At 37.9% G+C, this 27,109-nt stretch overlaps 1 protein-coding gene across 1 annotated transcript; it reads right to left on the bottom strand.

The window, feature by feature from the left end:
• Nucleotides 1-1,902: 1,902 nt before the first annotated feature.
• cdh16 (cadherin 16, KSP-cadherin) lies at nt 1,903-27,109 on the bottom strand. Its single transcript, XM_067496229.1, has 18 exons — nt 26,487-27,109; nt 25,927-26,018; nt 25,728-25,826; nt 22,318-22,452; nt 21,907-22,036; nt 21,144-21,302; nt 19,300-19,496; nt 15,441-15,566; nt 13,965-14,115; nt 12,834-13,046; nt 12,019-12,095; nt 9,715-9,906; nt 7,061-7,302; nt 6,811-6,941; nt 6,172-6,411; nt 3,779-3,895; nt 2,885-3,001; nt 1,903-2,681 (listed from the first exon to the last, which is right to left on the bottom strand). Exons 2-18 carry the CDS (start codon nt 25,969-25,971, stop codon nt 2,581-2,583), a joined length of 2,472 nt encoding a protein of 823 aa, XP_067352330.1. The 5' UTR covers nt 25,972-26,018; nt 26,487-27,109; the 3' UTR covers nt 1,903-2,580.

Genomic DNA, 27,109 nt, shown 5'->3' with positions numbered 1-27,109 from the left:
TCCTAAACATTATGCTTGGCCCTGTGTCACAAGCTTAACCCTTTTGCTCTCTCATCTCCCTCAGGGTCTCTTCAGTGTGTTTTTCTTTTGCTTGGAGCTATGTAGTGCTTTGATTGGAACAGAGATTAGTTAACCAGAGGTATAAATAGTCTAAAATAAAATGCCAAGGACAGTGGGTGAGAGTGTAGGCTATCAGCAGCATTGTCTGTATATTTTGTGAGCCTTTGCACATCAAAAATGTCTAGCTGAGGGAGAATTTACTGTAGCCTACACACATTTGTAAGAGACTATAAAAAACAATCATTAAAGGCCAGTGACTTTAATTTCCATTAATGTAGGGAGGTGGATAGTCATATGCACAGTTATTATTATTTTGAAATGGGAAAAAGATTAAAACACAAAATATTAACAAAATGCACAATTAGTCATTACAAATGCCCCTTTATCATAAGTTTTTTAATCAAATCAAAAGGGGGTCCAATCCTTTTACATTATTTTTTTTTATATACACTACTTGATTATTCGTGTTACTTCTGATAATGAAAAACATTTGTGCCAGCTGAAAGTGCAGGTTTAGGGTTAAGTTTGCCTATACATACAGTTTCAAAGTCACCATGTAGTGAGGCATCTGTTGAAATTGCACACCTTTTAGCGTCAGGGTTTTTTTAAACCACAACTGAGTCTCTGGAAAACAGGACGTCACTGAAAAGACTGGTGCATAATTTCCTATGTGTATTAATGCATGTTGACTTTACCTCATTAGCCACGTCTAGAAAAACAGAAAGAATTGGAAGCTTGATCATCATTGAGTAAATATACATTTTACAATAGAATTTGTGCTCTGCTTATAACCCATGCACCTGGTGGGGGAGTGGGCAGAAACAGGCGGAGCAGGCAGGCAGAAACAGGCAGCACAGAGGGAGCTATCACTGAGTGTCTAACTCAAGGACCAACCTGGCGCATGGGCTGGGATTTGAATCTGGCCACCAGATCGGCAAGATAATGAGGCCAAATGATATTTGCTCAACTTCATTAATCTGTCATACTTCACAATACCACAGTCTCATCCGGAAGCATACAGTAGTTTTACTAAGAGATATACAGTGCATGCATTACCAGCAGTAGTTAAGATTAAGGCACAAGTCTTAGTCTCATTACAATGGCCTGTAACCAGCAAGACATTTTTAATGCATAATAATTCAACTTATTCATGAGAAGTTCCAAGGTCAAAAAGAACTGGTCAAAAAAATAAGCGTGCATGCTCCATTTTTAAAGTCCTTGGATTATCCAAATGTTGGCATGGCTTACATGGAGCAATGGTTAAGCAACATTTGGATTTTGAAATGTAAAAACATTTCTCTGAGGTACTGCTGTATGTTAAAGGGCTGTCCCATTTCACTTCAAACTCCATTGATTGATTTTGAGGAACTGGCTGGTTATTTATCTTCCTAACTGTTTGACTGTCTTTTAATCAGTCCAGTCTGCACAAAGCAACAAGCTAAAAATATTATACTTCTCTTCTAATGTCATGTCTGTTACAGGACTTCATTTTCCTTGCATCACTAATAATTTGGCTGCTTTCTCCTCCTAGTTGAGTATGAACAAAATTAATTACACAGCAGGCTAATGGCTGAGAAGACAGTCAATTATACCTTGTGAATGAGAGGTAATTAGTTGGTTAGACACTGCAGGGTGAGTGTCATGGACCTTCAACTGTTGAACTATTCACAGGAACACTTTAGTCTGAATATAGCTTGGCTTTCCAGTTAGGTCGTCTGGGTCAGCGCTTATAAAGCCTTAATCACAGAGACTGAATGCACAGCTAATGCAATTACAGACACAAGACACTGGTCTACAAGACAATTCAGACACAGCGAAGAAAAGTAAAGATTTCCCAGGATAAAAAAATATTTAATGCACTGACTAAATGATGACCAAATCCATTTGCCACAGGTATGAGATGTTTAGAAATGCTGTACAGTTTAACACATGTACCGTTAAACTTAGATAGAATGAATAAAATGGATGAATCTGAAAGCACACAGTTACGTGGTGCTGGCAACATGTTTTAATTCTTTGTTACATCAGATTAAATCAATTTTCAGCCTTTACAGTAATATATTTAGTAATTTACAGATTTACAACAATCACTTTGTGGCATTTACGCATCATAGCTGAATGAGCAGTTGAGTATAATATAAAGGAATATTAGATTCACACAGTATAAATTACAACAGTAGAATTAGAGCCAAAGATTTGTGGAAAAGCAAAGAGAAAGTTGAAATATTAAGAGAGAAAAAGTCAAAATATTTTCAAAATATTTGGCTACCTTTGTTTTAATGTCATTATTTCAGTTTTTTTTTTTTTTGGTTAATATCATCACTTTTTCTCTTGTGTTCTTTCCTAACACATACAGCGATAAAAAATAAAAAACAAAACGGCAAGTTAAAACAACAGTTAACAGAAATGAAAATACATTAGACTACTCGACTAATGGAAAATATATTTTGCTTTTGTGGTCAGTTTATAGGTACATTTTTATGTAATAACTGAAGAACATGAGAATTCAGTACATTATTATCAAATTGAAATTTTCAGGGGAATTCTCTCCTGGTTTGTTTTGCTTTGTTGTTTTGGGTTCTGGTAGGACAGTCTCACAAAAATAACAGTGAGGATAGTTCCTGCAATGAAAAAAAAATTGTAATAAGCTGGTCTACAGCACTTCTATTTTTTTATGTATTCAAACTTATTATTTGTAAAATGTACTGTAGGCTTAGTACAATATAAACCTTGAAAAAATGTGTAGCTTGTTATGCATTTTTTATTAAGGTGGTTATGACTTGTTATAGTGGCATTCAATGTTTTGACGAGCTTCCCCACTTACCTATTACTGCAAAAGTACCAAGCAGGATACCCACTGCAGACTGAATTGTTGGCATGCCCTGCAGCTGCTTTGCAGCCATTTTGCAGTTCCCTCTGATGTTGCAGGGACAAACTGTCACTAGCAGGAGAGAAAAAAAGAGCACAACAGCAACTCATTGGTCAGGGCTTTTTTTCTAAATCACACAACGGCTCTAGATCTGAGCAAACAGAAAATAGAGATCACCAAAATAATTTATACAATTTCTAGGCTTAATGTTTAGTTTCAGATAGTTTGTGTCGGTGGATAGTTTCAGACATAGTCATAAACAACATAACCAACTAAAATCTTATCTGAGTACTTAAGTAAGTACTCTTAACTACTACTCTTAACTACTCTTAACTTACATAATTCATCTTTTCATAACTAAACTTGTCCCTTGTTCTTGTCCTTCAATGACTAGATTTATTAAATAACAAACATGAAAACTGAATTTTATACTGGAGTCAACAGAAAAAATGCAATTTTCACTTCTGCTTCACATGCTAGGCTTTTTCAAGAGGTTCCCCGTGTGTTTAGTTTAACAGCAAATCTATAAGCAGGGAAAGGACAGAGCTCTCTAAATCTATTTTCCCCTAAACATATAATTTATTTTTATATTAAGTCTTTATCTTAGAAGTTATGTGCTGTTTGTGTCATGCATATGAGGTGTCAGCAGGCTATATAGGGCAGAACAGTCTTAAGAGAGTTGTGTAATTACAAGGCTGGAAAAATCATTTGTAAAACCCTATTGCATCATTAATAAACAAGAAAAGAGCTAGGACAGGCTGGCACACAGAGGCTGATGTCTATTGATTGTTCCTACACTCTTGTCCCATAACCTCCTTCTGCTTATGTTAGCTCACATGTCAGCACTACCTGGCAAGTTTATGAAGGTGCTTCTGGGAGGAGAGCTGCTGTCAGAGATAGTGAAGGGCACAGTGTAGACTTCAGGGGCCAGGTATGGGATGTTTAAGGACAGGTTGGTGTGGGTATCTACAAGGACAAAATACTTTGAATTGGTTAAGTTAATGAAATTGTGTACTGTCTGATGTTTGTGGACAAAAAAACACACAGTATGGACAATGGTAACAACAAAAACCGTGGCTTCCTGTGCAGCAGTACAACAGTGGCAGGGCACAATAAAGCACAATTCAACTCGCCCTAAAACATTTTATATTAAACAAATATATTACATATACAAGTAAGTATTAATAATTCTTACTTGTAGTAATATTATTTGAATGACTTTACTACTGCTGGGTAGTATCACAAAGTTTTACTTATTATCTTTATCTGAATAATTATGTATAGTGTTTGTAACGTATGTATCATGAAGTAACAAATACCATATTTGCCTTAAAAAATTTGTTATGTAAGTCAGGTATGAAGTAGCAGAACAATAAAATAAGTAGAAATACCTCAAAAATCTACTTCAAGACAGAACTTCAGTAAACAAACCTTATTATTTATACCACTGTTTTGCACAACCACACAATGAAGTTTACAATGCAGTTTATAGAATGGGAATGAGAAAGCTGTGCATGAAGTTGCCTTGAGTGTGTGACTCTATCTTATCTCTGTACATCAGTCTAAAATACATGCCTGGCTGCGTGACGTAAAAGCCCTTGCCCCTAAAGAGACGCGCTTTATCAAGCTGTTTGAACTCTTATCTGAGGGTCTTAAACTCTACACTTGCACCTTACCATCATTCCCCTTCATGTTCCATTTGTCAGCCAGGGAAACGAGAGCCGAGCAGCACTTCTGAAGAGGCTGTTAATGTAGTTACCCTCTATCTGCACTGTTTCACCTCTGATGTGACATTTCTGCTGCTTGAATCTATGACCAGCTAGCTACCCAGAACTATTTTGGCTGATTGTGATAATGAAAAATGTTTTTTAACATTACAGTGCAATTAAATGTTTTGCATGCAGACAGGATGTATTACATTTCTTTCATTGCTACCATTAAGAGCCATCAAGAATGAATGTAAATGAATTACAAATGTGCTGCCTCATTAAGTGAATTGAAACAAACTGTTAATTACTCGAACATGTAATGTTTGAAAGTCTCTTAATTGCTTAGGATGAATGCCAATGCTACACACACATACTGTGCAAGCACACACGTCTTTCTATGAAAGGTTGTGGTTGTGCCCTGCAAACTGCATCTCTACAGCAGACATTAAACTGGCACAAGTACATGTTATTGGTACGACCATTATTGCCTTCAACCAGGTGCAAAGCATTTTGTAAGACTCCTCTTTTAGCCTCCATTAGCTGGCAGGAACCCAGCGATGACGCCAAAGGAATTACACAGAAGATATAATTACAGCTGGGCTCAATCAATACCAACAGGAACAGGGAAATGAAAGAGAGAGATTAAAAATCTAAGAGGGAAGTGGTTGAGCTGCTTGAATGACTTAATGACAGACGTCATAGCACTAAATTGTTTGCATTAAATGAGCCCAAAACTAGCAGATTCACAACGACTAAAAAGCATAATCACATTATACCTTCCATTCCAGACAGAATTGAAGAAATTATGCAGTAAAAAATAGAACAGGCCAATTTGCACATCTACAGGGCCCGATCACCCTGTTTCTTTTAGTATCTGTGCTCGTGGATGGGGTAGTTTTATTCGTATACGTCACTGTAACTCAAAACATTAAGCACACTGTGGCACAGTCTGTGTCCATGGGCTGTGTCACTAATGTCACCTTGAACCGTCTTGTGGATGTGCAATGTGACAATAGTGGTGCCACCAAAATGAAATCACAGGGTGTTATATGTATAGACTGGAAAAAACACAATAAAAACCCACTACATTATTGTATTGTTTGTGGCTGAAACACAGCTAGCTGTATTCTGGCATTTAAAAAACAAATGTAAGCCAGGTCTGGCCCACACCGTGTATGGCCACCATGTTTGGTAGGGATATGTGGGTTGATTTGTGCGATAATTGTGTGTATTTAGCAGCGATCTGGCTGGCTTCGGGACTGTGTTGGCAACCATAATCAGACCAGAGTAATTGACCTGATACTTGAGATACTTGAAACGAATGAGAAACACAAACAACAAAGTGTCTATTAACATAATGGATACAAAGGTTGTTTTGATTATGATTGGGTACAATGAATCTCAGCTTGTTTAACCTACCAAACCAATGTAGTAAAATAGCAATTACCTTATGTGCACATCCTTTCCTATTGATTGTGAATCCTAAGACTAATACTATATGATGTGGGTTCACATAGACTGTGTTCCCCTCACCATTAATGGGTGTTAGCTTCCAGTTTCGTCGCACTGTGGGATCACTGCGCAGGGAGAAGTTTAGTCGTCCTCCATGCTGCGGCCCATCACTGTCCCGTGAGGCCAACACCAGCGCTTGGTCTTCCCAACGAGGAGTACACAGATACTTCCAGGAATAGTCTCCAACAAGCACTGGACTGTTGTCATTCACATCCAGGATTTGGACGGTCACCAGGGTGGACGCAGACAAAGAAGAGTTTCCTTCGAGAAAAACAGGAGATGTGGAAGAAAAGTTAAAAATCTTAACGGTAACTAACTTTTCCACTTTATCACACTTTCAAAGACTGTGTGAGTAAAAAATTGCAAACACATTTTTAATTGATTATACAGAGTATGGATTTACTGTTTGCATTTTAGTGTAACCTCATGTGCTTTTGTATGTGTGTGCAATGTACCGTTTAGAAAGCAATCTAGATTTCGAGTATAGTATAAGTGAACACAGAAGCACAGGCATGTTTCAGTTAAGAAAGAAGTTTCAGTGGTTGAATCATATAATTAAGACTTCTAATTAATTAATAATTCACTGGATATTAATATGTGCTGAAAACACCTTTTAAAGATATAGTTGTCCGCTATTACAAATGATGAAAACAATCTTACTTCCATCCACTGCTATGACCTCCATGGTGTACGTGCTGTTCTCCTCTCTGTCCAAGGCATGCACAGTCTTCAGTTCACCAGAGTATTTCCCTATCGAAAAGTATTTCTTTGTGTCCCCTTGAAGAGAATATCTGCACAGAAACCACATGTATCTCTGTAAAACTAAAATGCTTGCTTCACGATGCTTGATGCCTCTGTCTTCCTGAATTGGTGAAGTGGTGATTATTCATGTAGCATTCATTAGGTTTACCTGATTGGGTGAGAATCAGGGTCATACCCTCGGATCGTGGCAATAACCCGTCCTGGTTCCTCGCCCTCTCTGACCGTCACTTCATAATGGCTTTGAGACAGGATTGGACCTTCATTAACATCGTCAACATAAATCGTGACTGTGGCTGTGGATGAAGCTCCATATCGACCACGGACCAGAGCCACTGGGTTCTGAGCACTAAGCACCAGGATGTACTCACTGTCGCGCTCAAAGTCCAACACCTGAGAAACACATAAGCACAGAGGAGGATGCAGACACAGAAGATGTAATGTTTTTAATTGGTGATCTCAGTTGCAACATTACCATTCACATATATTTTAGTGTAAGGTATAAAATTATTGCCCCAAAGTGAAGGAATTGCCCCTGACTAGAAACTCTAAAAGTTACAGTGAATTTGAGGGAAGCAATAGAATAGGTTTTATAAGCGCACTGGCAGAACAACACCCAAATGAGAAAACCAGCATGTTGTCTCTGCAGGCTGAAGATGGACACAGTAGAGTCCCCTGTGACCAGTTCTTTTATCTTTCCTTCATGGAAAGTTTTGCTGTATTTACAATAGGAAATATACTGTAGCCACAGCAAAGAAAGGAAATTAACACTTTCTTTTCCATGGCAAGTGTAACTGCTGTGTGACAATTCATTAAATACCCCTTTGTATGCAGAATACACTGTATGGCCAAAGAACTCATATGATTTAATATATAAATACTTCATGGGGCTATATTTGGGTCTGGCATTAAAATTAGGGGTTGTCGATTTCAAGTGACAGGATTACTATAATATGGACACTAAAAATAGTAACACTGGCCTGTTGTCTTTGTTTGAAATATTAAAAATTCTTTCTTAGTGGGGGAATGAAGGGATCACCTCAAGTAACTGTGTATGCAGTGTAATCTAAAATGTAGTCACACATGTAAAGATTTCACAGATTTCAGATGCGCACAAATCTGTAATTATTTTAACCTTATCTCAAATGTGTTTTATTGTTTTAAGATAATCTTCTGAACCATGGCCTGAAGCTTGTATTTGCTGTCAGGTTTCACCTCTTAATGGGTTCTCTCTCCACATAAAACAAGACATTACCGAGCCACCGTTGCCTGACATTATGCTGCTCAGGCTGACTGCCTTTCTGTTGCCAGGGAAAAGACACGCAGACCTTGGAGGGTAGATGAGTACTGCTGTTGACTGGAAGTGACACATCAAACTACTCAGTGTGTATCAATGCACCAGAACATGTGCACAGACCCGAAGGACTAGTTAGTCATCTGAAACACTATATTGTCCATTCAAGCAACAATATTGTTTTTTTCTTATGGTTTAGTCTATGAATTGTAAAGTTAGTACCAGTGAGCTATAATCAGTGTTACAGAAATGTTACATTTTATGTACAGTATGTGTATGTGTATGTGTGATACATTCCGTGGGTTTGAGACTAGGAATAGCCCACATGGACATTTTGCAAGTGACAATTGTTGAAATATTAAATATTGATCAAGGGCACTTTAACAAAATGGTTCTACATTTGATGTAATGTCCACTGTTCTTCCACCCTGATTAGATTCCCCTCACTTCCCCTGGCTTATTATACATTTAGTACAATCGGCAGCCTCTAGCCTGTGTGGTAAACTGCCATTAGTGTTCACACAATCTAATTATTCACTTGGGCTGTGAGCAGTATGTAATTTCTAATAATGAAATGTGTCTACTTTCTGGTACTGACCTCACACTGTAACACAATGACTTAAAGGATTTCCTCAAGTGAATTGTAATCCACAAGGGCCTTTACATGAGAGGGATTTAAGCTTGAATTATTACTAAAATTCCCTTTTGTAGTTATACAAAATGCCTTACAGCAAAATCCCACATGGTGACTAAAAGAGCATTAAACACAGGCATCAAGAATTTAATCTGTATGACTTCCAAAAGACAGAAGTTCTTTTGTGGTAATTTGATTTAATGCACCAAGATCCATTTTTAGCTTTTAGACATCTCTTGTTTTATCTCAAAGGAGTGTGCGCAACTCACAGTTCAATCACATTTGTCAACTCCCACACAGACAGGTGGAAAATGATAGACTGTCTCCTGCCTGGCCCACTTACAGAGAGTGGCGCATCAGAGAAAACGCACACACAAAAACATGAAGACAGAGTCATTGCCCCACACATCCCTAAAACAGCCTGCTGGATTAAAGCGAGCAGGCGAATGGTGATGCACCCCAGGGACAAGCGAGATTATTTGGCCAAAGCATTTGAATGTCACCTGGAATCTTTTTTAAGGCACGTAGGACTGTGGCATTGACACACATGAATATTTTCTAACCTTTCTGTTGGACTCACATACACACTGTAATGTTACAATCATGTCCTCGTAAAAGGACTTGAGTTGTAGGTTATGCGGCTGCTTTTTTGACATGGCTAACTAATGAATCTACAGACACAGGCACTAAGGATGGATACCAGCCATCGTGTCAAAAATTGTCCTTGACATTCATATTTGAGAGTAGAAAGTCATTTCTTTACTCTTTTATCCCCTATGCAGCCTAAAAGCTATTAATATAAAAGTTTAATCCAGCTTATTTTGATATGTGTGGTCAAAAGTGTGTGGTCAAAAGTGTGTGGAAAGAGGCCGTTCACCTTTGAGAGCACAAGTGAGACCTCATTGGTCTGCTCATCTGTCACTAATGTAAAGACCTCCTCCTCATTTCCAGATTCTACACGATAGTCCACCTGCCAGCTGTCTCCTCCTCGAACATCTGCATCCCTTGCCAGCACAGCTGCTACCGTGGTGCCCAATGAAGCATCCTCTGGGATGTGAAAGGGTCCATACTGTTCGGGAGAAGACGGACAACGTATCATCAGACATGAGCTAAAAAACATTCATTTACTAACGAAACACTCTTATTAAAATTTTATTTAAGCATCCCTACAGTGTGTATAATAATGAGTTATAATTACAATTTTTATACAATCTAATTTAACAGTGGTTTTAACTCATGTCATGCCTGATGGGATACAACTCAAGATAAGGTTCTGTTTCTAATCTGTGAGCACACACAATTAGCAGCAGGAGTCTCTAGAAATCTAGTTGTCAATAATATATAAATATTACTGTTATATAAATAATAACATGTCCTGCAAGCAGGGTAATTGTGTTAAACAATGAACATGCTCAACTGGCTGCATTTACTGCTAAAGTAAATATTAAATACTGTTAAATATTTGTTTCAGTAACAGACTACTGTAAGCCTTGCCAGACAGCTGTTGTACAGCTGTCAAAGGTTCGGTTGTTACTATATATAACTTTATGTACAGTATAGGTTTGCCCCCTCCTTCCCTCCGGGTGTGAGCTGACCTTTATTCACACACCTCTGTGTGTTTGGACAGCCGTTTAATCTGCCACTCACACATGTCCTCTAGTGAAGCAGCCATGGCTCTGATCTGGCTCCCCCGTCCACAGGGTCACAGAACCCAACCCTGTCACCACTCTCCTCCCACATCACCCCCAACAGCGCTGCCTTCACAACACCGTGGAAAAAGCTGCACTACTCGAGCATGACCTGCTCAAGAGCATTTTCCACCTCTGTTTTGTGCGTTTGTTTTTTGTGTGTGTGTGTGCGTCTGCGTGTTTCTGTGTGTGCGTGTGTGTGTGCGCGTGTAGTGGCAATCGTCTGGGCAAGTGCACATACTTGTTTATTTCTTGAAAATTATATTTTAAAAAATGGTTAAAATGAGTACATAAATAATCCAATGAATGTAAAAGTTTCAGTATGTGAAAAATATACTGATAAAAAATATAATGTTTTGTTAAGTCTGTATTCAAGTGCCCCCTGTTATTGGTTTAGACATTCATGGAAAAGATACATGGAGAAGATCTACAGCCTACTTCCGCTGTTAAATTTAAAGGCAGCACCTTCTCTCTTTGCTCAAAATAAATGTTCCTTCGCAGTTCATAATGTCCGTGCAGTTTTTCGGTGTCACTATGGTCTGACATAGAGAACAGCTAGAGGCCGGCTCCCCATTATCACAGCATGGTGGTTCTCCCACGTAACTCCCAAGCCTCGTGATTTTTCTCCGATATTATGAAGCACATGTAGGTGGAAGTGAAGGGATTTTCTGTAACTACCTATCTTTAGCCCATTTTTTCATGCTAGCAGCTTTGCCAAAGTGAGGGAAAGTGCTGTCCCTTTATAAGCTGGGCCTCTGACTGTAGCATTAACAGTGGTTTGCTCAGCTGGTTTGCTCACTACAAAATAAAATTAGATTCTGGAGGTAGCTTCCAACTAGAAAAGAAAATTATTTGAGGGTGCAGAAAAATTACACAATTGTTGTATTTACGTATTTATGTATCCTTTAAAGTTTTTTTCATGCATTTTTATGTCTGTAATACAGCTGAAAACAGGAAATGATGGGAGTCTGAAAAAAGCCACTGGGGAACCCTACAACTAGTAATCTTGTCAATCATTTTTTTGCAGGAGTCTCTCTTTGTAGATTCATACCAGTAAAGTGCTGAAATGAAGAACCAGCTGATGCAGAAATTTCTGTCAGAATGGAATAGCTAAGACAACACTGACTCTGACATCATTGTGTGGCCATGATGTAGATTTGGCAATAAACAAATGAGTGGGGACTAGACACCAAAGAACGCTTTTATCAGATAAACCTATAAAAACATTGTCCAATTAGGAGAACAAAGAACTGAATAAAACTCCTCCAATAACATGATGCCATTGCTATAAGCCTGAGATTAGAGGGCATATCTAGTTCCCCGCCAGGAAAATTAGATCAGTGACCTGCAGAGCGGATTCACAGTCTGCAGTCCAAAAGCCACCTTTTATGGGCTCTGATGTTTCTCTAGCCTTTTTACGAAGATATTGTTTATCGTGTTCTGAAAAGGATGTGTGTTTGTGTTTGTGTGTGTTTGAACATGTGCGCTCATACCTCATGTTGGGAAAAGACTGGTGGGTTGTTGTTCTCATCCTGAACTGTCACAACCACAGTGCAGGAACTATTCAGACCTGCCAGGGACATCATCGCAGCTTACGTTAATGACTCAGTTTGCCAATCATACAAATAAAGTATGCTGAGGGAACAGAAGGTTCTTCATCTTGGCTCCATTAAACCCCGATTCATGAGTCATGCAGACCACATCATCTGTCACCCCAGAGGCTAGTATACATACATCCCCTAGATGCCGCAGTGTCAAGAAAGCTACTGATGCACTAGCTAACAAAGCTACTTCTGTTTGTGACAATAATTAGAAATTATATTTTACAAATGCATACTGTATGTAATTGACCCCCTCATACACTAACTCCTGTATAATGTTTTTACCCAGGATTTCTTCTCTTTCTATCCTCTAAATTAGCACCTTAAACAAGACAGCCTTGAACAATTTGTGGCCTAATTTCTAATATTTTTCTACTGTGACTGGCCACATAGTCTATGTTATCATCAAAAATTATTAGTTAAATATTCCAATAATTTAGCTTTTTCCAACAAAGATGTTCTAATCCAAAAGCAAGCTAGAAAAACAATGTCTATGATTTACATCTATATTTATTTAAATATCTACAACATAAACATAGTGGGAAGAATCGGCAGAAATAAAACGTGAAACAGGGTTTTTAACCTTTTTGGTTCGTGTGAAAATATGTCTTCTAGGTATTTTTTGCTTATTATAAAATACTGTGATATATTTGATATCTCACATCACTAACAAAGCATATGAGTATTTTGCACTGATCTGAAGTCACCTTTGGCATCCTCAGCAGTGATGGTGAGAGTGTACTGTGGTGCTGTGCCCTCCATACTGTCCGCTTGGACAGAGATGACCCCTGAGTCGCGGTCCACTCTGAAGAGGGCACGAGGGCTCTCTGGAATTTGTCCAACTAAGCGATAGAAGATCCGCACATTGTCTGTCTTGGGATCGTCATTATCAGCTGCCTGCACAGTCAGGATTTCTGTCCCTGGCCAAGATACAGAAGTAAAGAAAAGTCAAAGTAGGGCCTCTCAAAGGAAAGAGCATCTAACAGATCAGATCTCTTAATATACAATATTTGCATAAAATGTTCCTCATATTTTTGTGCTTCTTATTTTTTATGTGGAATCTCAAACCTCTCAAGCTCAAAGACAAAAGGGGTAAAACTCTTCCCAGATATGTCTTACAAATTTTTGTAATACCGCCAAACAACCTTTAATTGTTTTTTTCTCTCAGCAGTAAGTTACAGTCACATAGGAGGAGGAAGAAGATAACAATAGCGTTCGTATTTAATCCTCACTAAGTGATTCCATTTAGATTAACAGATTGTCCTGCTTAATTCATTTCCCAGAAACAACCATTTTAAAGCATCAACAAAAAAGCTTTTAGGCTGTGACAACACACCGTGTGTTTTTATGAGAATGGGTAAGAGTGAATTTGCTTCCCCCCTTATTCTGGCAAAAATCCCAACCTGCTTCCACCAAGGGGATCTGGCACACTCAGCCCTTTAAATGCTCCAGTGTCTTTGCCAGGAAGTGTTTCCTCTCCCTTTTTATAAAGCAATTTTCACATTATAGAGCAATGTGACAAGGAATTATTTGCTTAAGATTATAACCTCACCTTATAACCTAACCTCACCTACTCTTAGATACCTAACGAAGGAGCTGAGACGATGTTGAGCATTTGAGTGTACAATATTTTTACATGGAAACATTGTAACTATTGATTCTACAAGAATTAGTTTTGGATTGAATTTGAATTTAAAACTCTTGACTGACTCTTCATGACTGATTCTTTGGGGCAGTTTTGGACTCTTTGGACTCTTTAGGACTTTTCAAACATATTTTGAAATAGTACAAATTGCTGTATTTTTAAATATTTATTTGAGACTGCAGTTATCTGTTACCTCGAGCAGCCAATTCCTTGACCACAGTATGGTACTGCGCCTGTGGAAAGGTGGGTCTGTTATCATTGGCATCACCCACCATCACCCTCAGCTCCACAGGCTTGGCGATCTCTCTGCCATCCGGACGCTCAACCACAATGCTGATGTGAAACTGAGAGGGTAAAAAGAGAAGCACATTTGCTTCCAGAGTTTTAAAGCAGCAGTTTGGTTTGACATTCAATCACCATGTTCAAGTCCTTCCATTTTTTTACATTCATGTCCTGGTCACAGCTACATGAAACAATTTGATAGTTTTAATATTGAGCAACCTACTGACCATAAGGCAGACATCTAAAGGGACCTTCTTTGACTTTATGGCTTGGTTTTATCCTGATATGTGGTGTAAACATGGTAAATAAACCGGTCTGTAACTTTCTAATCTACAGCTAGTTTTAATTGGCTCCACAATTTGGACTGCCGTAATGAAGGATCTGAATAACACAAATGTAAACAAGACATTTTAATTTGTGAGATTTCATTAATTTTCAATTTGCATTATCAATATGTGTCCTATCTTTGAAATCACCACTACATTTTAACTCCACAAAACACGTGGTACCACAAACAATAGAAGGATTTACCTTTTACCTTATTTCTGCCAACTAAACATTCAACAAAGAGCATAAGGTATCAGGTTGTTAAAGCCTTTCCAAACATTTAATGTATCGTCACTACAGAAGACAGAAAGAGCAATATGCTAGAATTATGTGCTTGAACACCCACTTATGCAGTTCAGGTTTTCTGTGTTGGTCCTGGCCACTCGAGCATTTGTGCCAGAATGTATTGTTCACTGAGCCATTCAAATATCTCAGGAGCTTAAGTAGTGTACAAAACTCAAGTAAAATGCAAACAAATGGACCTTAAATGTAATCTTTCCACAAATAATTGTCCTTTCTAGCAGGTTTTGATATGAAGCTTTACAGTTCTTTTCATAATTCAATACTTCTGTTTTGCCGTAAGCAGGATTTGTTCAAGCAATAAAGTGGTGCTTTCCAGGTTTAGGGTTGTTTCCCTAATTACATTTGGTTGGTTTAAAAATAGACTGTATTCTGTGCTCAGCCTTGTTGCAATAATGTGTGCTGGGTCCCTTTAATCAAATCATTATCTGTAACTAGACTCCAAATTTTTCTTTTATGAACACAAGAAAGTGCAGATGCCATTAAATCTGTCACTTTACCTTGTTCTTTTTCAGAATTTAAAATCTCAATCGAAGTTTTTTAAAAATGTGACTGAAATGAAAAGAGGAAAAAAATAGTATATTGTATCACATGAGATTCTGTTGAATGTAGCTGAGAAGATCTTGTGACAGCTAGAAAATAATTAGCTTTCAAGTCAACTTTGAAAGATTAAAAGACTGCATTTTTCATGGGAGAAACAAACAGAATATGAGTTCAAACACAGAGGTAAATGTTTCTGTTTGATTGCAGTTATACAGACCTGGTCTTGTGTCTCTCTGTCCAAAGGGGCATTGAGATAAATGACTCCTTCTCTGCTGATAGTGAACAGCATCTCTGGAAACTCCCCCTCCAGACTGTACACTGCCTGACTTCCACTCCATTTGACCTACATAAACAAACACACAGATGCACTTATGCACACACATAAATAAATATTAAATTTCTACTTATTTAAGTGTAACAAAGATGACTACAATTTTGATATCTTGTTTAGGCATTGCCGATGAGATGAGGCCCTGGGGACCAGGGCGTACTCACCTTTCACCCTATAGATGAACGTTGTGCCTTTGTTATAAAATAAATGATTTTTGAGTGCAACATAAAATGCAGTTTGCCATGCTGCAAACCTGCAAAGCTTTGATACAGGTCCTGCATGATGTATAAGTCCAAACCTAAGCTACCATTTGTTGACATGATAAGGAGCCATCTTCGTGTACTGACAATGATGTGGAACAGTGAGCACAGCCAAACTAACTCTGCAGCCTGAAGGGGACTTTCCATTCTGTTTTACAGCCTTCGACAGAGGGCTGTGCAGTGGGGCTGAAAGGGCCCTAGTAGCCATCAAACAGCACCCAACAAGGAGAGGAGCCCAGTCCCAGCACAGCTGATTCACACCCAGGGCATGTGTATCTCCTCAACTCACTGTCACACACTCCTCCCTTGTTTTGGAGATGGCCGCCCAAACTCCACGCTTTTGTAAACACAAAGCCACTTCACACAGCTGGCCGCCTCCCAGTGTTATGGTGTGTTTCTAGACCTCAGAACTTTAAAGAAGTATGTTTGAAATCCTGATTAATGATTGCTGACTGTTCTACATAAAAGCTCTATAGAAAACATCTATGATGTCATCTGTTTTGCCTCCGTCAGTGTTTGAGTTTGCAGGGTACGTTTTGTCTCTTCTGATGTTTTGGTTTGAGCTGTGCCAAGAGTGACTTGAGTTTGTATTATTTTCTTCTGACTTTGTCATTATTATTAATGTTATCAATTAAATATCTGTTTCTGAGGTGTTAGAAATTTAAATATGTAATACTGAACTTTGTGAAATTCTAAACAACTGTTAAAGAATAGAGAAATTACGATACCATATAATTGGTTGAAGTTCTATAAACTATGCATTTTGGTAAATATAATATGTAGGCCAAAAATTGATAACTTGGAGGGAGAATAGAATTTTTTTTTTGTCACTATGAGCAATTTCTATTACATTACACTTATTCACTAAACTGTTTGCTTTTTTCTATATAGCAGCTTTAATGTTGGTATTCACACCAACATGAAATCACCCCTGATGATTAACACACATTTCCTTAAATGAACACTAACCACGAGGCCATACCAAGGTGGCACAAAATAACTCACCAACAAATACTCCGATTTCATTTTAAGTGTGTAAATTCACTATTCAATGCATTTAAGGGCTTTGACTCATTCGTTCTCAGGTTCTGATGCCTTTCTCCCACTTCAAAGTTTCAGCAGATTGTAAAGCTTGTTCAAGTAGTTCTGCTGATTGCATTATATAATCAAAGTTTTACTTAGGCAATCAGAAATATGCAACAGATAACAGAGTGAAATTAACCTCCAAAGCCCCAATGACACATAAGTACTGACAAAAAATGCCTGGCTTTCATATTTTAAATTATAGGCAGAGCTTTTCGTGGTCTTTTTGATTGCTGAAATTGTTAAAAGGATCACAGCACCAAACTCTTTTCAGTTTTGTACAGAAAAGAAATTCTTAATGTACGCTCAGACCGATTTCAATATTTGTCAAAATGTTGACACAATATGGACAATGTCTACACAAGAGACAATATTTGTTACAATTGAGTGTGAACATGACTGCTCCATTTATTTGAGACAGCAGGGGAGGTGAGATCCATGGAGTGGGTCTTTGTACATGACTCTCTCTGTATGTGTCATAACAGTGGTTGGTTCCACCACCTACTGAGCACAGCAGTACAATCACCTACCGTGGGTGAAATGAGGCTTCCCCCAAGAAAACATGTTCAGTTGATCCAGTTTTGTATAATTTAGAGTCTGGGTGGGGACAAATAACACAAACCTTGTTTCTTTCTCTCATCTCCCGCATTTTTCATTAGAGATTAAAGCAATTACACAGAGTAAATCTGCTCAGTGAAATATTTGCATATAACTTCATTTACATATAAAGGCAAAAATGTCATTTGTTTAAATTTTTAAAAAATCCTTTCAAAGTCAACAAGCTGGGTATTGTAAAGCTGATATTAAACACACAAGACAAATCTATCTTATTGTAGATTGTAACTGGAATTTGAAAATATAACAAAAACAAAATATCAAATGCTCCTACACTTGTGAATCCACACATTTTCAGTGGGTGGAAGGGGCTGTTAGAACAGGAGAGATGAGAGTCTGAGGGCGAGTGTGGGGGAGGTGGGAGAATACAGGAGGAGGGGGAGGCATTATAATGTACTGTAGCCAAAGTGACTCTTAGAACCTGCACAACGTGTTTGAAAGCCTCTTTGCATCATGCCACTTTCTCAGTTCTAAATGAACAATGTTATATTTCATTGGCCATGCAGGCATAGAATTATAATATTCCTCAAAAGATAACTACCATTGTCAGTTGAGTTTTTCCCCATGTGTAACAACATGTCTGAGGGGTTTTGAGTCATTTATAGAAATGTAGCTGACAATATTACAAGAAACAAAAGGTTAGACAAGACACTTTGTTGTGTTATGAGAAGTTGAAGGAAACCTTTAAAAAAATGGTATTACATATTATATTAATGAAAGGCAGGTTAACTGGAAGCAAGGTTGACGATTGATGTCAGATACTAACAGGTGACACTTTTAGGAGTTGGTCTTTAATTAAATACTCAGTGACTCAGTGTGTTTATGGCTTTCGGAGGGAGACACTACATCCAAAGAGTTATTGGAACACAGGATTATCTGCTGCTTTAGATCTGAACTCGTGCCCATGTCTTTATAACATCACCATGGTTACAGCTTTAGTTTCTTTGTTCTTTATTGCCTTGTAGGGCTACAACTATCATTTTCATCATCAGCAGCTCTGCCCAATTATTTTCTGGAGTACTCAAATATTAAATTTGTCCATTAGTTGCTTTGTTGAGAAAAATTGTGAAAAATGCTCAGAAGGCTCATCACAGTCCAATACCGTATAATGTCCTTAAATTTTTAGTAGTTATATAAAACATATAAAATAAGCATATAAGCATATTTGGTATTTTTTGGCCTGAATGCTCTATTTGATTTTCTTACACTTTATCAATAAATCTGCGAGAGAATAAACATAAATTCATTAAAAAATAAACCAGGTTGACATTATTTGACACTGGAATAAAAAATCATATGTTGCATGTACGTACATGATGTGAAGTATATGAAGTATATTTTAGGGTGGACTTTGCCTTTAAGCTCTTAGGTTTGTGTAATACCCCTCAGAGTGATGCTAGTGATTGGTGGGAGAAAGGGTGGGTGATTGTGGGAGTTAAAGTGACTCAGTCAGGAGGTAGCCTAAAAGGATCCATGGCATTTGAGCAGTATCAATAATTCAGTATTTGGTCACTTAGGAGGACCCAAGAGGCACTAAAAAGAGCAACTGGCAACATGATGCCACTTTACTCAGTCCAGGCTATTGACAGAGTTTGTTTCATTGTAAAATGATATAACGGATGAAACTGCATTAACAAAATATTCAGCACTCGCACATATTTCCAGCTTGATTTATCTAAAAAAAAATGTTTTAAATAATGGGTGAAACACTTAACGTGCTAAAAGGGTGAGAATGTTTTAAAGTGTTTCAGAGTAAACACTTTTTCATCTGGGCTTTGCTGCCTCACCTGTGAGATAGGAATGGGGTAGGGGCCTGGCAGGTTCTCTTGAAGTCGTACAGGGTCAGGTGATGCCCACGTATTTCCTGTCACCTCAACAGTAACAATGCCCGTAGTGAAGAAAGCATTCGCCTTCCCAGCCATATCCTTCACCATCACTGAGAGCTTATAACGGCCACACATCTCTGGGTCCAGTGCAGAGGCTCCTGGAGGTCACAGTGACATAGGTGATACAACAATAGTTTTTCTTTTCAAAGGTTTTCCTTCAGAATAACATATTTAAAAAGCAACAGCATACAGTATATTGTGCTGTTTTTGATTAAATACTGTATGTACGCAACAGGCAATGCTGCATCAGAAACAAGACAAGCCAATACTAATATTAATAATACTGTGTTATAACACTTATCGTTTGTAACACGGTAAAACCCATCGTGACTGCATTTCCCTTTAGAAAGTTGAGACATTACAATCACCATATGGTATATGTAATTTGTAATTTCTTACATAATGTGAGAGATCTAACATAAGCACCCCACTATAATTAGAGCCACGTGTTATAGTTAGCCAGAGGATAAAGCAGTAAATAAAGATAGTAATTTTTGATTTTCACTTCTACTATGAAGCTGTGTGGAAAGCAGCTGCACGTGAGCCATAAGAGACCAGCAAGGGTGAAATACATACTGTACAGCTCCTGCCAAGCAGCAACAAAGGGCATTACCACAAAAATAGCATCAGAACCCAGGAGGTTACTGCATCTAGAGTATGGGTTTACTTTTTACTTAAATGAAATATCATTAGCCAACATAAAATGGCTCAGTTTTGTATCATTCATCCATCCATTATCTGTAACCGTAACTGTGATCCTGTTCAGGGTCGTGGCTGCAGCCTATCACAGCTGCAATTGGGTGCTGGACAGGTCATCAGGGCCAACACAGAGAGACATACACAGACAGACAACCATTCAGACTCACATTCACCTATTGTAATTTAAAGTTACCAATTAACCTCAGTTAACCTAACATGCATGTCTTTGGACTGTGGCAAGAAACCGGAGTACCTGGAGGACACCCACATAAGCACAGGGAGAACATGCAAACTTCACACAGAAAGGCTGCAGCCAGCCAGGGATACTGAGCACTCCACCACCATGCTATTTTAACACTTCACCAATTTTCAACTTGCTCGCTATGCCTTTAGTTTAGGATGATGTACATAAATGCTTTTAAACTTCCTTCTGACTTCTCTCTATTAAAATATTCCTCTTCTTCTAGCTGAAACACTCCTCCGGATGGCATCAGCCGGAGGAGGTTTTCATCATGGAAAAGCAGGTTGACCATGATTACAAACTTCATAGTGTGAGCAACAAGACAACATAATCTGAACTGAAGGTTCCTCCAAGTGATGTCATCTGGAGGCATTTTTCAGCTAGAAGCAGAGAGACCCTTTCATAGTGGGAAGTCAGTGGGAATATTAATGATATTTATATACATCTACTACCCAAACTAAAACCAAAAGAAGCAAGTTCAATACCAGTGAAGGGGTCCTTTACTAAGTTAAATTATTTCAAACTCAATTTCTTCTTACTTCCTGTCTCAGTATACCTGAAAAATGTCAGTGGTTGTATTTATTTAGTGTAGCAATAGCAATGAAAAATATATAAAAAAAAGAACAAGACTAATGGTTAGTAATTGTGCTGGCATGACCATACTTTGCTAACATCTAACAGAAAACTGAGAGAGCAACTTGAATGTATAAACACAATGGGCTTCTGGAGTTGGTCCTGTGTTTGGAGCTCCATAGAGAAATAATATGGACAATATGGACAAACAAAGTCAGAATTTATGATTGACCTTCTTCGGTAAGGGAGACCTCTCCAGTGATGGAGTCAATGTAAAACATTTGGCTGGAGGGAATCCTGGGTGTCTGCTCCATGAGGCTGAACCGCAGCTCAGCATGGAGGGTGTTGCGCTCATCACGATCCTGTGCCTCCACCTGCATGAACGCGATCCCTGAGAGACACAGGTGGTGCAGAGCAAAGAATGTATCAATCAAATAATATAACACTAAAGACACACAACCGTTAAAAATATGTGACTGATCATGTACAATAGACAGGTAAAAGTATATTAGAGCCCGAGTTAAAATCCTATAATATGCCTGATTTGTACATGATGCAATAATATCATCACACATTATTTCAAAGTTTGAGAGTTGAATTCAGGAAGTGACCCTGTGGGTAATTTGGAATGAAGGGAAAAAAAGGCAAACTGTTCAGCCTCAGTTTTCATGTCTTATTGTCTACGTCCTCCCAAAAAAAATGACATTCAGTGATTAAAATAGAACACATTTGTGTTATTGTATCCGAGCCCATGTGAATACTTAGCCTTGTTTACAAAAAAGTATTTTTTTGTGTAAACAACACATAACTGATCCACATCATTCATTCTATTTGGGATGAGGTTAATGGAAATGAACGGTTACATTAGTCATGTTTTCCATTGTTTAAGGAAAACCGAACAAGTACTTGTATTTCATGTGGCAATGCAGACAAAGGTAACGCAAACTGAACTAGGCTGTGCAACATGGTGACATCAGAGCTCAGGGTTCTCTTACCTTTGAGAAGCCCAAGCTGCACGCTGCCTCTCATGCTCTCTCCTATGAAAGTGGGCACATTGTCATTCTTATCGATGACACATACTTCAACAGTAAAGCTCTGACGATGCACTGACGTTCTGAAAGACACCTGCAGTGTGCACACACAAATCCTGTAAGTATCTTTGAAAAGCATACTCTGGATTGGGCATGCAGCCAGTAATGACAAACTAAAGAGTGATTTATTATTTAGATTTCATAAACCATATGAATGTGGAGCTAATATGATTAAGAAGAAAAAATATAAACCACAATTAAATTTGCAGGGGAAATTTGTTGCATCTTCTATAAATGGATTTTATAAACTATTCATTAGCTATGTATGGAAAATTGTTACTTCTACTATGTTATGCATGACATAATTTATGATACCTGTAAAGAGTAGGAGGGCTGTTTCTCTCTGTCCAGTGGTTTTAGAGCATACAGAAACTGAGTGTCAACACCAAATATCCCCTCATCATCTCCTGTTACCACCAGGTCACTGTAATTAGTTGGCAGGCTATGGAGCTTCACAGAACAGAAGACAAATCATCAGATTGTGCTCCTGTTTCAAAGCAATATGCACAAACAGTATAGTGCACATATTGTTTCCAGTAACATCTGCTCATAAAAAGCACAGCATTTTGTGTCTAACATTTTGCCATAATGTGTGAATTTCATGCTTTTCTGTTGAAACGTCAGCATTAACTTAATATAAAACTCTATTTACTAAGTGTGGTGAAATGTTGTCTCAGAAACAAAATGTCAACACAGTGTTACAGTGTAAACAGTGGCTATAGCTGAGATAATCCTGTATGCCTTAAAGGATAACTCCACTGACATTTTGTATTGTATATTTCTTACTGTCAATCCTCTCAAAAGACCACAACTAACAATGAACGGATCATTCCAACAAGTACTGTACATCATAATAAACCTACACACAATATCTTGTTCCACTTAGTTAATTCACTTATTGTCTACAAACATGTTCCCAAATAGCCATAGCCACGGCCACTGCAGTTCATTTTGAGGCAGTTACACCTAAACGACCCAACTGCTTTAAAAGCATAGCCCAGTACATACTGTGTATTAATGCATTGCTGAAAATAGTTATCAACCAAAACACTATTCAATGCATTTTGAAAAGTATGTTTGCTAAGATCCATAGTTTCTACCTGCTTGAGCAGTTTATACCTATTTCAATCTTTTAAAGCAATTTGTTGGTCCAATGAAAATAGAGAATACGCTCAAATGTTTGTTTTTTCTTAAATAATTGTCAATATCCTAGTTTTGAAATATCTTCATTGAGAGTCACTGATTTATCATTCACAACTGCCTAAGATAATTATGAAACATTTTCATTGATTCTGAAAATTGAAGTTTGCAAAATTCATTATTCAAGACACTCTCTCTCTGATGAGCAGACAATTATGAAAAGCTTTTACCTTGAATGAGTCTAAAGCAATTATTATGTTGTTACCATTTATAATACAAAGTGGGGTTATTATCTAACTCCTCCATCCTTGCCATTAACATGCTGAATGCTGTTAATGACACTCGACCCAACACAAAGACTAAAAATATGTTTCATACAAGATCTGACGTCACAATAAAACCAATTATAGTGCCAGATCCTCATGCTGCTTCACAATCCAGAGGCTGATTGAGTGACATCTATGAACAAAGTGCCACCCAGCTGGGTTGAATGCAGGGGCTGGGTCTGACGCCTGAAAAGTATTGTGAACATGCCAATTATAGTCTAGCAGTGACGGCAATATGTTCCTACATCTTCAACCTTGAGTGATGGAAGAGAAAAAAAGGGGCTGACGCAATTCTGTCTTACTGTCTGTTTTTCCTTGTATGCCTACTGACCAATAATGGTATTTTTACTACATCAGTTAAAGGTTATCAGGCAGTGGGACATGTTTTAATTTACCTGCTTTGAATTCTGAAGAAATGTAATAATTCAATGTTGTTTAGTGGATTTTGGTGTAATTCAGTGTCACATTGAATGGGGACAGTCACATCCAGGAGTCTAGTCTACAAAAATTAACTAAAGCTTGTTTTGCATTTAGTGTTAAAGGTACTATCATCACGCATCTCAATCATTATGAATATTATGAAGAGTGCCTTGCACTTTTTTAGATTTTCCGCTTACCTTGCAAAATTAATTCTACCTCTTGAAATTTGTCACATTTTGTCACGTTACAACCACAAATATAAATACATTTCATAGGGATTTCATGTGATAGACCAACAAAAAGTGGTACACAATTGTGAAGTGAAAGGAAAATGATGAATGGTTTTCAAAATTAATATGTGAAAAGTGTGGCGTGCATTTGTAATTAGCCCTCTTTACTTTGATACCATTAACTAAAGTCCAGAGGAAGCAATGGTCTTCAGAAGTCAGCTAATTAGTAATTAGAGTCCACCTGTGTGTATTGTAATCTCAGTATAAATACAGCTGTTCTGTGAAGCCTTCAGAGGGTTGTTAGAGAACATTAATGAACAAAAAGCATCCCGAAGTCCAAGGAACACACCAGAGTGGTCAGGGATAAGTTTATGGAGACGTTCAAAGCAGGGTTAGGTCACAAAAATATCCCAAGCTTTGTATTGGCTTCACACGGCACACTCTACAAACTATCATCCGAAAATGGAAAGAGTGGGGCACAACTGCAAACCTACCAAGACATGTCCGTCCACCTAAACGGACAGGCCGGGCAAGCAGAGCATTAATCAGAGAAGCAGCCAAGAGGCCCATGGTAACCCTGGTGGAGCTGCAGAGAATCCACAGCTCAGGTGGGGGAATCTGTCCACAGGACAACTACTAGTCATGCACTACACAAATCTGGCCTTTATGGAAGAGCCACAACTACAAAACCATTGTTGAAAGAAAACCATAAGACGTCCCCACAAGCCATGTGGGGGACACAGCCAACATGTGTAAGAAGGTGCTCTGGTCAGATGAGACCAAAATTGAACTTGGCCTAAATGAAAAATGCTATTAGTGGCTGAAACCCAACAATGCACATCACTCTGAACACACCATCGCCATCAGGAAACATGGTGGGGGCAGCATCATGTTGTGGGGATGCTTTTCTTCAGCCGGGATAAGAACTATGGATGGCGGTAAATACAGGGCAATCTTAGAGGAAAACCTGTTAGAGTCTGCAAAAGACTTGAGACTGGACTATGATCCTAAACATACAGCCAAAGCTACAATGGATGGTTTAGATCAAAGCATATTCATGTTTTAAAATGGCCCAGTCAAAGTCCAGACCTAAATCTAACAGAGAATATGTGGCAATACTTGAACGCTACTGATCACAGATGCCCTCCATCCAATCTGACTGAGCTTGAGCTATTTTGCAAAGAAGAATGGGCAAATGTTTCACTCTCTGGATGTGTAAAGCTGATAGAAACATACCCCAAAAGACTTGCAGCTGTAATTGGTCTTCTCAGGGTGGCTGAATACAAATATACAAATGCACGCCACATTTTTCTGATATTTATTTGTAAAGAATTTTGAAAAGCATTTATCATTTTGCTTTCACTTCAGTTATGTACCACTTTGTGTTGGTCTATCACATAAAATCCCAATAAAATACATTTACATTTATGGTTGTAATGTGACAAAATGTGAAAGATTTCAAGGGTATGAATACTTTTACAAGGCACTGTACATTATTTGCTATAATTCCTAGGGTTTTTTTGTAATACATTCCATAACAAGACACGGCTAACTTATAGCGATAAGAATTGTTTTCATTTTTGAATTTTAGTAAATTGAAATGCCTTACCTTGGCTAGATACCATGGGAAAATACCATCATAATTTTCAGGAACACCAATTTTAACATTTGCCCCAGAGCATGGTGCAAACCTGTTAAGTATCACTAGCTGTGAAACAAGACATTAGATGTTTTAGTGATGCTCCTCAGGCGATCCTTTTTTGTGGAAGTATGGTGGAAGTATAACTTTTAAGACAACATCAACTTACTATGAAAGTTATGAAGATCATAGGTGTAGCTCCTCTGTCAGCCATGTTGGTCTGGAACTTTAGTATATTCACAGCATGTCAAACCCCATGGCCTTAGCCAAATAACCAACACAATTTCTGTTGTGTTACTGATTCACCACAATGGAATTCATTCATACACAACTATTTCACAGTGTTTACATGTGCGACAGGCTGATTTTTAAAGTACAATGGCAGAAAAAGCTGCTAAAAGAAACATCTGAAACTCAATAAAGGACAATTTTTGCACGTTAAAGGCAAATTGGATGCCCAGATAATGACATTTCATGTGAGCATTATTGTTAAATTTAATATTATGCTGGCTGTTGGCAATAACAAATGACAGCCAATGGCGCATTGTACAAGAACAGCAACAGTCATGCCAGATTTATTAAAACTTCTGAAGTATAACAAAAGTAACTGGAGATACTAAAGCTCAACAAAACCAAGAGACAATGATAGAGATACAAGAGTGCCACAGGTTAAATATAATAACATATAAAATTCAATAACCATTTTAATCAAAGAGTTCTGTATCTTACCTTCTCCAAACAATGTGTGTTCTCTCTCCGAAAGGTCTGAGGACTTTAAATTAGGTGGAAAAATGGTGTACTTGTACTCCTTTGTTGGATTAATGGTTAACACTTCCAGATAAACATGCTTAACTACCTTATTTCCTTCATGTAATGCTAATGGCCAGTGAGGTTCCATTCCACTGAAATGATCAAATAAATATTCATGAAAATGTAAATTGCCCGAACAACATAGCTCTTTTTCTATTCCATCATGCTACAGTAAACAGTTTGCTTTAAGAATAATGACAACAAATAATTTCTCTTTGAGATTTCGTATTTTATTGAAAAATGAGAAATCAACGTAAACAAAGAATTTCCAAATAATGTCCAAGTTCACAAGACGATTATAACTTATTGCTTTACTCATACATTCACAACCTGAATCCAATGTTATGGAACAACATAGAATAACAGAAGATTCTCCTATCTTTGACAAGTCTTCAGTAACTTGGCCGAGGCACGAACCTGCGTATCTCGTTTCAAGTAAATATGACTCCAGATGGCCGATCATCATGATCCTTTAGCATGATTTAACAATAATGAGATGTATGTATATCAGCATCATCCATGTTATAATATATACATCAATC

Source organism: Channa argus, chromosome 2 (assembly GCF_033026475.1).
Source record: "Channa argus isolate prfri chromosome 2, Channa argus male v1.0, whole genome shotgun sequence".
NCBI lineage: Eukaryota > Metazoa > Chordata > Actinopteri > Anabantiformes > Channidae > Channa > Channa argus.
This window is presented reverse-complemented; position numbering and strand designations above follow the sequence as displayed.

What these genes read in the sequence shown, in the direction of transcription:
- cdh16 (XM_067496229.1), bottom strand. Translation starts at nt 25,971, where the DNA reads ATGGCTGACAGAGGAGCTACACCTATGATCTTCATAACTTTCATA. An exon ending in CACTGCTGAGGATGCCAAAG is followed by an intron (nt 12,096 to 12,833) that starts GTGACTTCAGAT and finishes TGTCCCTGGCAG; the next exon opens with GTCTGAATAGTTCCTGCACT. An exon ending in CAGTCTTTTCCCAACATGAG is followed by an intron (nt 9,907 to 12,018) that starts GTATGAGCGCAC and finishes TCTCCCGAACAG; the next exon opens with TATGGACCCTTTCACATCCC.